General features: G+C 42.4%; 4 protein-coding genes across 4 annotated transcripts; 3 read left to right on the top strand and 1 right to left on the bottom strand.

The window, feature by feature from the left end:
* Positions 1-1,330: 1,330 nt before the first annotated feature.
* Positions 1,331-3,564, top strand: IL334_007248 (uncharacterized protein; the record flags this gene model as incomplete). Its single annotated transcript, XM_062938941.1, has 6 exons — positions 1,331-2,353; positions 2,417-2,719; positions 2,786-2,890; positions 2,949-3,098; positions 3,163-3,261; positions 3,355-3,564. The coding sequence occupies 6 exons, from the start codon at positions 1,331-1,333 to the stop codon at positions 3,562-3,564; spliced, it is 1,890 nt and encodes a 629-aa protein (XP_062794992.1).
* Positions 3,565-4,446: 882 nt separating this feature from the next.
* IL334_007247 (ubiquinone biosynthesis monooxygenase COQ6) lies at positions 4,447-6,920 on the top strand (the record flags this gene model as incomplete). Its single annotated transcript, XM_062938940.1, has 5 exons — positions 4,447-4,822; positions 5,027-5,170; positions 5,284-5,342; positions 5,410-5,655; positions 5,805-6,920. 5 exons carry the CDS (start codon positions 4,447-4,449, stop codon positions 6,918-6,920), a joined length of 1,941 nt encoding a protein of 646 aa, XP_062794991.1.
* A 321-nt stretch (positions 6,921-7,241) lies between these two features.
* On the bottom strand, positions 7,242-9,701 carry IL334_007246 (uncharacterized protein; the record flags this gene model as incomplete). The annotated part of the gene is made up of 9 exons (XM_062938939.1): positions 7,242-7,255; positions 7,321-7,574; positions 7,676-8,010; positions 8,152-8,334; positions 8,437-8,913; positions 8,979-9,050; positions 9,114-9,182; positions 9,250-9,414; positions 9,513-9,701. 9 exons carry the CDS (start codon positions 9,699-9,701, stop codon positions 7,242-7,244), a joined length of 1,758 nt encoding a protein of 585 aa, XP_062794990.1.
* A 407-nt stretch (positions 9,702-10,108) lies between these two features.
* IL334_007245 (uncharacterized protein) lies at positions 10,109-11,748 on the top strand (the record flags this gene model as incomplete). Its single annotated transcript, XM_062938938.1, has 5 exons — positions 10,109-10,132; positions 10,192-10,276; positions 10,345-10,524; positions 10,653-11,604; positions 11,685-11,748. 5 exons carry the CDS (start codon positions 10,109-10,111, stop codon positions 11,746-11,748), a joined length of 1,305 nt encoding a protein of 434 aa, XP_062794989.1.
* Between the last annotated feature and the right edge of the window lie 191 nt (positions 11,749-11,939).

The following is an 11,939-nucleotide window of genomic DNA, read 5'->3' as shown; positions in this document are numbered from 1 at the left end:
TCAGACTAGGGGGATATTCGGGATGTGTCGAAAATAGTTGGTCTATTATAAAGAGATGGAATTTGAAGATACAAGTCAGACGAATTCGAACTTCACACACCCTTTTTATAGTATGTAACCGAGCCAGCTCTCGTTGAGTAGGCGCCTGAGGTATTGTTGGCTGAGTTAAAGAAAGCTATAAGAAATTTGGTGATTTTCCTTTGACTATCGCTTGAAGCTTTGAAATGTCATGATGCATTCTGATACCGACGCTCATCGGATCAAATTCAGTTCGGTCATGATATCATGACTGATCAAATCGAGTCGGACAAGTAAAAAGGATGTCCAGGTCAAACATCTTAACATCGATTTTGACCGGCTCAGCTTCGGTCAGAGCCTGCTTCTAAACACCGCTTTATAGGTGAAAGTTTGACCTTTGAATGGCTAAAAAAGTCACTGTGCTTGGAGGCAAAAGTTCCGATTGAGGTTGTAGCATTCTGCTCTTTGATGGTGTCTTCGGCGGTTTCACGAGCGCTACTGCTTACAACCGTGAGTGAATGTTTACATTACCTGTGATTCCAACCCTACTGAAACATATATGTATATGCAAGCGTTGTCGATCACCGTTTGCCGAGAATGACTTATTTGCAGGAGATTGCAGGAACAAGGGTAAAAAAGACTGGTTCCCATCATGCCACGTACAAATGCTCAAACTGAACATGATTACGAGTTATTTGCTAAGTGCCACATTGACCCGTGTGACTGTTATTGCCAAAACAGGGAATTACCGTAGATAAAAGGCTTCATCTTTGTTATTTTAAAAAAGAGGTCGTGGTAAAAACTACTCCCCTGATCAGGAACGGACAGACGGGTTTGAGCGATTATATTTTACGAGTACTGGCTACAGAGATGGTTGCTTGAGCAGAAGGATGTGAGTGAAGAGTGACACAGGTTGAGAGATGACAAAAAGAGATGACGAGATAAGAGGCGTTGAAGAAAGGAAAGAATGGGAATGACATGAATGTTCTGAGAAGAAAAGAAACAGGATAAAGTACAATTCTGGAAAAAGGCGTTTTTATCAGGTGTGGACACTTTTCTTGACTGTTTTTTTCTAATTGATCATTACAAAATCGGGGTAAAAACGTGTTTACAAACAGAAAAACAGGAAAACAGGAAAACACGCGACATCCCATTTTATTCATCCCGCCAATTCAGAATAAACATATAGCACGACAGATATATACATTGCTACCACATCCTTTCCTTCCATTGATAACTTCTTGTGCTTTCCCCCCATTCCTTCTTCAATCGACATTCGGCACAAAGCAACGGGACGAAACCGTTTGCTAGAATGACATCGACAGGTTTGAACCCTGCATTTGCTACCACTACACCCGTATCACCCGCGTCTCAGTCTCAGGCCAAGACACAATCTCAATCTGCAAACGTTGAATCAACATCCGGGTCTGTGCGACAACACCAAACAACCCAACCTCCATTACTGTCAAATCCCATTTCAACATCCAAGTCCAATACCAGTATCACACATCAAGCACCACCTGAATTGACTATCACTCCTGCATCAGCGTCTTCTACACCAACAGTATCGCAAACCCATACAGTCCCTCAACCTCAACCTCTCGATCCATCCACAACCACCTCAACAACCTCAGGAGCAATGAAAGAAAAGGGCAATCACCCTACAGAGTCAGAAACTGCTTTGTTAGCTCAACAACAAGGAGGATCAACAAGTCATTATAATGGAGAAACACGTAAAGGTGAAAACTCAATATCCAGCTTGACCAGGAAGTTATCAGGAAAGTCCAATCCATCAAAGGCAGCCATAACCTCTACCAGTGAGCCAAACGAGAAACCGATCTCCTCTGAGCAAGCGGCCCCAGTCCCAAACACGACGAAACCCTCACCAGCACACTCACACCCCACACAAGCGTCATCCACGTCAAACCCTCCAACGGCAACTACCTCCACGCAAAAAGCTGCTCAGAAAAAGAAGAAGAAAAGAAAGGGTTTGGCTGGATTTTTACTTGCGCTTGGATGTTTATCTGCCGACGAATTTGAGGAAAATCCCAAACAAGCCAGCTCAAAAGCAACCTCAACGACTCAAAAACCTGGTACAGCTGTGACCACCGCGCCTGCGACTACTACATCCGCTCCCGCCGCACCTACTACTCAAACAAAAGATAAGAAGCTCGATGACGCCCCAGTGAAAGGAGGCTTGGGCCATCAGATCGATCCTACATCTACCACCGGATCGACTTTGGTCGATGCCAACGCAGAAGGAGATAAGGCTGTAAAGCCTAACGAAGAACTTGTAGTAGCTCCTGCCGAGCCTCACACTTTACCGGAAGAAGAGGTGAGTGAATAGCGCGCAGAAGACCCCCGAGGGCAGTTGAGCTTACCGTACCTGATATGATAGACTGCCGGGGTAACATCATCCGCAGTACAGCCACCAGGAGGTGGTTCATCATTGCTTGGTACACCCACACGATCTCATCCTCAACGGCGTGATTCCGACAATGCCGCGACATCAACTTCGGCCGACGCTGAACACACAGAGACTAGTGGGGGATATACGGACATCAGTAATTCTGAGATACAGGATGAAAGTACAGGTGTCGCCGCTGAAGAAGGTGTAGATGAATATGGTATGGAAGATGAATACGAGGACGAGGAGGATAGGTTAATCAGCCAAGGTGGTATGGGAATTCCGATTGACGAGGTGAGTTCTCTCCTGTATACTAGGAAATCCTTTTCTTACGCTGACGAGATATATCTCAATTCTCAGAATGGCCATCCTGCACCCCTCCTCCCACCAATCTTAAAAGAACACCACGGTAGAAAATGTCTTGTTCTCGATTTAGACGAGACATTGTTACATAGTAGCTTCAAGGTAGGTGGAAGTGTAACTGGGTAATCTTGATCGTCGTTGACATTGACTCCCAAACCAGTCTCTCCCCACCGCTGATTATATCGTCCCCGTTGAAATCGAATCCCAAATCCATAATGTTTACGTGATAAAACGACCAGGTGTGGATCACTTCTTGAAGGAGATGGGCAAAATATATGAAATAGTGATCTTCACTGCTTCCTTGTCCAAGGTGAGTAGATAGCAAGCCAAGTGATAGTTGAATGTGGTGGTTGCTGACTTCGTCGCGAAAAAAGTATGCCGACCCAGTGCTAGATATGCTCGACATTCACAGAGTTGTCACTCATCGATTGTTCAGAGAAAGCTGCTACAACCACAAAGGAAACTATGTTAAGGTGAGTACTCGATATATCATAGCTACAACTTATAAGCCGCCTCTGCTTTATCTGGTGTAACAATAACGGCTGATAATTATTCGCACGCTTCAGGATCTGTCTCAACTAGGTCGATCTATCGAGACATCCATAATTATCGATAACTCCCCCGCATCATACATCTTCCACCCTAATAACGCTGTACCAGTTTCAACATGGTTCAATGATCCTCATGACACCGAACTCACCGACTTATGCCCATTTTTGACTGATCTAGCTACAGTCGACGATATTAGAGGCGTTCTGGACGGAAGAATGTCATAAAGGAGGGATCTAATCGTCGATTCACCAATTGCGCCTAGTTAATCTTGGAATCAACGGGTCTAAATAACTCGCTCAATCGGTATTCTAACTTGTAGATAACAACATTTTGCATACACACACACTTTTTCGACTTTCCAAACTTCTCGCTTCATCCGATCCAATATACCTCTTTTTGATTCTTTCGCCCAAATGACATATCATGTATGATCATGTGATCTATCTAAAAAATATGAACACTAGATTAACGATAATAATAGAGTATTGGATCCATACATCACCATCTGCCCTTCAGAATGTAACTCTTCAAAAGTACGGGAGGACATAATCAATGGATGGAAACAAGCACTGTAAACAAAGTAATCAAATCAGTTATACCCCCCTCTGCTCAGTTGGTCGATTCATTAATACGACAACCTCTACCCACATCACATACCAGTTTCATTCCGTTTTCATCTAATCTAATGGTTCTTGCTTGAATACATGCGCATCATAGCTTTGTACATACGTTTGTTTAAAAAACTCCCTTCTTCCGTTTGAATCTGGGTGGGATGAGAAGAAAGGGATGAGACGAGAGGAAACTGGGAGGGAGGAGGATTGATAAAATATGCATTGATCATTTCGAGAATCGATCACGTAGTCATCACTGAGACAGGCAGCATCTCTGACATGTGACGCCATTCAATCTGTAACCAGATAAATAACAGCTAGGCAGCGGTTGAAGTGATGATAAACTAGATTTGTTTCAAGCGGATCTCTCCGATCGGGTCGTTGACATTCGATATTCTGGAAATTGAACAGTCCAATTTGTCAATTTTATACATATTATACATTCACATTGCTGGTTAACACGATCATTTCTTCGATCCGAGCCAGTCAATCATAATGAGAGGAAGTAATTCTCTCGCTATACCCAGAGTCGTGTCTAAATCGCTTGTAGCGAGGAAATCAAAGGTTGTTGCTCCATCTTCGATCTCAAGACAGTCTGGATACCTCCACACGTCCACTTTCATCAACAACATCAATACCTGTCGATCTCGAAATGCGATAGCGTCAGCTATACCTTTAGCGTCTACTTCTACATACTCACCTACCTCAACATACAAGGGAATAGGCTCAAGGAGGAATTACAGCTCTTCCTCTTCTTCGACGTCGATAGAGAATGAAGTTGAAGCTATACCTGATATATCCGAAGATGATACTTATGATATAGTCATTATTGGTGGAGCGAATGCAGGATTAGCATTTGCTTGTGCACTACGTGAGGTTAATCTCTTCTCCATTCAGTGCCTCTGTTAGAGTGAAAGAAGGGTTGAGTCAGACTGAGGTTGACCGAAGGGGTTGTGAATTACAATTTGCGAACCCATGAACAGGAATCTATATGGCAGAGTGACAAAAAGGAGGAGATTGGATGGTCTATAAGCTCGTTGATGATACACATTACTAATGACAAGCTGCCAAATAGTCGCTCAACCCACAATAGCATCGACTTGTAAGATATTGTTATTGGAAGGATCATCTTTGGATAAAACTAGAAATTGGTCTGGACAAGGTGATTGGGAAAACAGAGTTAGTAGTTTAACATGGGAAAATATATCTTGGTTGGAAAGTGAGTGATACGATTCCATCCTCGAGAAACAAACTTATCCCTATCTCTGAATGCAAGAAAAATGAAGGATGTGACACACCCAGAAATCAAACACTAACCCTTTGACCTCATAGGTATAGGAGTCTGGAAACATATTGAAGAAAGTAGATCATGTCCTGTCGATGAGATGGTTGTGAGTATCCTTTCGGGGTCAATATCGTTTCGCTAGTGCGTACTGATACCTACTTCTCGCTTGAAAGATATGGTCAAACCCTTCGCCTCGATCAAATCCAACTATTCATTTCCCACCATTGGGTCATCCAATGGCCCGCATGACCGAGAATATGAATTTACAACGTGCTCTCCTCAAAAGGATAGAAGAAGTAGGAAAAGGTATAGTAGATATCAAGGAACAGAGTAAAGTGAAATCAATGAGACTTGGCCCGGGGGAGAGATGGGTAGGATTGAATATAGGTGAAGATAAATGGGTAAGAGGAAGTTTAGTGGTGAGTCATCATCTTCTTTGCTGCATTCACTTGATTCTCCCGTGATCGAGATGTTGCTCTACCCCCTTTTGTTACACGTCTTTCTGCTTCTTCCAGCCAAACCTTCTCCGAAATTTGCTAATACAGTTATATCGCCTCTCCTTGTATAGGTCGGCGCAGATGGACCTAATTCACCTGTTCGACTTTTCTCCAAAATTGAAACCTACGGTCATGCCTATAACACTCATGCAGTAGTAGCTACCTTAAATCATCCAATATCACCTCTGTATCCCAACACGACTGCATTTCAACGATTCCTTCCGACTGGTCCAATAGCTTTCTTACCTTTATCAGAGGATTCTTCAACTATGGTTTGGTCAACACTGCCACCTCATGCAACAGCTTTGAAAAGACTCTCGCCCGAGGCACTGACAACAATGGTCAATGCAGGATATCAATTACCTGAATCAACATTAACCTCCTTAACGGATAAAATGATCGAAAGAGATAATTTAGGAAAAGGTATCCCATTAACATCAGAAGAGATCAATGAATTAATAGCGATATTACCTATACCTTCAACTAATACGAATTCAACAGATCAAGCAATTTTGCCACCTACCATAACATCCATACATTCTCCTTCTGTAGCTTCATTCCCCCTTCGACTTTCTCACGCGAATGAATACCTAGGAACAAGGACTGCGTTAGTCGGAGATGCAGCTCATACGATACATCCTTTAGCTGGACAAGGTTTAAATCAAGGTTTAGCAGATGTCAGATGTCTATCAAATGTTTTGGAAGAAACAAGGAGATTGGGTGGTGATTTAGGTATCAAAACGAATTTAGCCGATTATCCAAGAGAAAGATATCCTCTAAATCATTTGATACTTTCAACAACAGATAAATTACATTATATCTTCAGAGCTAGGAATGGTTTAATCAATTGGTTAAGAGGCACAGGTTTAGAAATTATTAATGAAATCAATCCATTGAAGAAAATCTTAATGGGTGGCGCAGGCGCTTCTCCAAATTCACCTACTAGCACCACCGCAGGTTCTTCAGTCGCAACCGCACCGAAAAGAAATGAAAAACAAAGAGAATTCGGAAGATCAATATCAACAGATACCTTAGGTCCAATCGGAGGCTGGCAAATGACGGCAGCCAATGGAGTCGAAAGTTGGTTCACCATAAAAGGTGTAGCAAAGATGGCCGGAGGTGTTTTAGGTGGTGTCGCAAGGGAAGGTATCAGAAGAGCTGCTGGTAGTTTGGCATCGAGGAAGTAAAAGGATGTACCAAAATCAGTAAAAGGTATCCAGTGTAACATATATCGCTCTGAGTATGGATGCACCAAGTCATTGTCTTATCCTGAATTCATTTACATCCTGTTATATATTAGTTTGGAATACGAGAAAAGATACTCCCAGAATTCTTTTTTCCATTATTTCGATATATCCTATATAGCAAACCGATACAAATCATGATAACTCCAATTCTTGACCAAAAGGACAACCGAGAATCAAGAGCCGATCTCGTAGAAATTGGAAGAGGCAAAGGTATATGTGAGTGGTTCATTGCGAACCAACCATTTCACTGCATCGCAATTCTTAGATTTCCGCCCCTAGAACAGCAAGATCAAGTCAGCTCGTTTCCTTTCAAACCCGGCTTGCAGAGTATTTGGCTCACATTGCATTCGCCTGTTCTCCTGAATGGGGGTTTCGTCGCCTTCATCAGCGAATGGATCCCCGAAAGGATCATTCGGATCCAAAAGACTCTTTCGGCCTTGAGGATAATCGTCCTCCAACGATGCGTACTGTTCGCGGTGAGACTTCGCTGCGGGAGGAGCAGGTTTGGCATGAGATTGTCGACGAGATTTTACTCTATGAGAGGCTTGCCATTCTTCATCTGAAGAATCATATGAAGAGAAATCGGAGAGAGTTCTATGGGAAAACAATTCAGATTAGTTTGGTGCTTATTTCCGCACGCTGTCGATAGCCAAATGAGACACAATTTGTGTTGATTCGAATGAACAAGCACTCACCCTTGTCCGAGGGAATCATCGTCACTATCAGGTCTCATAGGTTGAGGTAATCCTCTACCTTTATCTTTTGAAGAAGAGATACTACCGAAATCCAAATCTGCTAGATCAGGATGACCACTACTTTGTCTAGTAGGAAGTTGTTGCTTTTGTGCAGATTGTTGTCTCTTGAATTGTCTTCTGGCAGATTCTTTTCTTTGTTTATCTCGAAGTTGATCAATTTCACCCGTTCGTTGTGCTTCCAATTTTTGAGCGGCAAGTCTCTTAGCCAATGCTTCTGTCTCTTTGTTCTCGTTCTCTTCTTCGGAATCGGAATCGAGTACTGCAGGTTTGGATAACTGTTTGGATTTTAGGACATCAGTAAGTAGACAAAGTACGGGTTATATGAGCGAACAGCATGCTGATTCTCGAAGCCGTGAATCTGTGTCGCTTCTCTATTGTGTTTCCGAATGATAAGGAGGCAAGGAATGTAGACTCACTCTATCGTACAATTGGATGGATTCTACGATCTTCTCGTTCGCTTCAAGCAAAGTTCCAACGAAGGATTCGTCTGTGACAAGTTGGATATATCTAATGATACTCCTTCTAGCTGCTTTAGCTTTATCCAGATTATCCTGAACCTTTGGAGAATCGAGCACGCTTTCGACCGAGCGATCGATCAACTAAAACGTTCGAAAGGGGGCTATCAGCTGCATGCACTTCTCTCCATCTACCCTTTGTGGTTTCAACGAAAAAGGGGTCAGGAGAAAGAGCGTCCGACTCACTCTACAAGAATTGACTAAATTATTCGCACATTGAATGGCATTTGCGATTGAAACCATGATTTGAGGTTTTTCTTTTTGGAAATCAAATGGAGGTCTTTTAGGTTGATTACCTCTTTTTTTAGCATCTTCTTTAGCTTGTCTTCTACGTTCAGCTTCTTCCAAGGCTTCTTTCTGTCTTCTAGCTTCTAAACTCGCCATATCTTGTTTCCTCTTCAATTCTCTTTCTCTCCTTTCTAATTCAGCTTCTCTCTGCTCGATCAGAATCCTTGATTCCCTCTCACGTTTTCGAGCATCTGCATCGGCTTTCGCAGCTGCTAAATCGGTATAAGTGTCTGGACCTCTTGATCCTTTGGAAGGTGCCCAATCGTGAGTGAAAAGATCATCATCAAATCCGCCTCGGTTACCAGCATTTGAAGTATGGGATGATGTTGATGATACAGAGGTTTGTTTAGCTGGTGCAGATGGCATAGGAGTGGGCTGCAGATCTCAAGATGATTAGTGGTACCGAGCACAGAGTCATCAGTGCTCGAGCTATCACTTACCTTCTTGACACCCGGTCCTGCTCCACCGTATTTAGCATAGAGCTTGGCGACTTCTTGCATTCTAGGTTCGTCCTATCAAGTCATCAAATCAACGTCAGCCTGATCGTAGCAGATTGTGCCAGGCAAGTAGCTCACTTTATAGTGAATTGACCAAGCATGGAAGACCAGAATCAATCTCTTCTTGACCTTTGGATCGAGAAGTGACTGTTGTTCACATTCGACGAAGAATCAGCTATCAACGTCTTAGTATTCATGTCGTGGTCTAGCTCACGTCATTGGCCATCTCTCTAAGTCTTTCCATCAACTGTTGATTTGCCCAACCCAATTGGAATCCTTTTCCTGCATTCTCGGTCAATGCTCTCAAGATGACCAAAGCTCGTAATTGTCTATGCACATTTCCATACTTGAGTTTCTTCCTTATCGCTCTTGCTGCTTCCTGTAATATCATCAAAAGTATCGAAGCATCAGTATCTCTATTAGGGATAACTTGAACCAGTGGAGAAAGCCAAGGCGAGGGAGAGAGGATGAACTCACGGTGGTACCTTGATAGCTTTGTATATTGACACTTTCAACTAATTCTGGTATACCATCCAAACTCAATTCGTCATATCGATCGGAAGATAACACTTCTACCCAATCTGTGATTGATGAATGAGGTTTCCCTTCTTCGAGAGAAGAGAAGATTGATTTGGCAGTTTTGATATAGTATCCTGCTTGCGACATTGTGACCTGTGTCTCAGTGTGCTGTGGTGTGAGTTGACGAGTATGATGGTTGTACAGGACGATGTGTATGATCAGGTAGATGTGATGTTATGGATATATATATAGTTAGTATGGGAAGAGAGAGAGAGAGAGAAGGAGGCGTTATGGTCAGGGAATAACCGGTAATATTAGTTCAATTGGGTTAGAAAACGTCATTTACAGTTACATATGTATATATACATACATGACGTGGCAATAACAGACACCCCATCTCTCTGCCACGTGTCGTTATCACCTCTGTTTACTAGGTGTGCATTACAATAACAAATGTTGTTGGGAATAATGGTTGATTTTGAACATTGTTGTATAACACATCACTCTCACAACAGATTAACAACTCAAGATAGTAACAAGTACACTTGATCGACATGTCTGGATCGGAGAGGATAAAGGTTAGCTAGATACTGGATGCTTTGACTCTAGGGAACGATAGCTGATTGCTCATTATCAGGGCATCCAAGTTCATCGTCCTATCATATACGGATCACACGCTAGGTTATTAACAGATGAAGAGAAAGCAACGGCACCTCCAGGACGTGAGTGTGAGGGTCCATCCATCATGTTTCCTGTGCGCTAAGATCGTGAAAATCTTAACAACAAATAGATACACATCGATGGACAGTCTTCCTGACTTCTGCAACTTCGACACCGCCCACTAAACTACCTTCAGGAGAATTACAAAAAGAAAGTATAGATTACTTACCTGGAGGAGCAGATGATTTATCTTATTTGATCAAAAAAGTTACTTTTAAATTACATGAAACTTATACTAGTCCCAATCGAGGTAGGTGGTCATATTCGTCTTTACCCATTAATACAAATCAAATCAAACAGTATTTGGATGTCGTCAAAAGCGCTTTCATGACTGCGACAGTTTACCTTTGACTGACCGTTCGTGGTCATTTGATTCAGTGTTCGATAAACCACCGTTCGCAGTGACCGAAACAGGATGGGGAGAATTCGTTGTCCAGATTAGGATACAATTCATAGCTGAATCTTCAGAAAAACCACTAACTCTAAATCATCCTATCAAATTACATCATTGGGGCATACCAGTAGAAGGGATACCAGCTAACACCGAAACTGGAGCAGAAGCGGGGGCAAGAGGAGAGAGTACGGCACCTAATTCAAATGTAGCTACACCTGTCGCTGAAAACCAATCGGAACCTGCTTCATCGATACCTCAAACTAGTGCTGAACAAGATAAAACTGATACCAAGAAAGAACAGAAAGGAGAAGTGAAAGAAGAGGAAATATCGACACCAATACCCAATCCAGATGGTAAAGCAGAACCTGATCTCCCCTCAAATGATCTGCAATCTAATACACAAGGGGATCAAGTAGAATCTACGCAAGAACTGGATCAAGAACAGCAAGACCATTCACAAATAATAGTTGATTCTCAACGTCATCCTGCAATATCATCAATAACATCTAGTTTACCTGTGCATTCATGGCAATATGATGAGTTGATATTTTCTGATCCATCCAAAATATTCTTAGATATCTTAAACGAGAATCCTCCTACCCCATTACCAAATAAGAATCGTAGACCAAGAAATCAACGTGAGGAATATGATTCGGATATGAATACCAACAACAAAAAGAAGGGTAATGGTAGTAATAAGAAAAGTAGACAAAGTGTGCAAAGTGTACAAAATTCAAGAGCTGGCACTGCAACCGAGTTCGGTACTCCTGCCCCAACAAATACCAATAATGGATTGACAATTGCACAATTTGGTATTCCAGGTGAAAATGGCTCAGCTGATGTCCCGTTAGAGTTTTCTTTGGATATGGAGAAAGGGGAATGGAATACTTTGGCTGATGCTAGGAAGAAAATCGTGGAACAGATGGATAAATGGAGGTGAGTTTCTCGCATTATAAGACTTCAAAGTCAACCTTCTGGAAGATTACAGCTGACCCGGTTGTGCTTGTCTGTTACAGAGAAAGATTGATTGCTCAAGAAAAGGAACTGAATAGACTGAAGGACGAAGTTAAAGCTATGTAGCGGCGCAGAGTCTGAAGACAATGGTTCCCGAGAGGATCAGAGTTAGAAGGAAGGGGACAGTAGACTTATAGAGAGGGAAGAAGAACACTCAGGAGTCGCTGAATCGCCTTGGAGAGTGGTCAAATTTGTTGTACATCGCATTTTTAGCACATGAAGATATCTATATCTACGGTACATTTGGATCGTCTATT

Source organism: Kwoniella shivajii, chromosome 10 (genome assembly GCF_035658355.1).
Source record: "Kwoniella shivajii chromosome 10, complete sequence".
NCBI lineage: Eukaryota > Fungi > Basidiomycota > Tremellomycetes > Tremellales > Cryptococcaceae > Kwoniella > Kwoniella shivajii.
The sequence above is the reverse complement of the archived record's forward strand: the minus strand, read 5'-3'. Positions and strand labels throughout refer to the sequence as shown.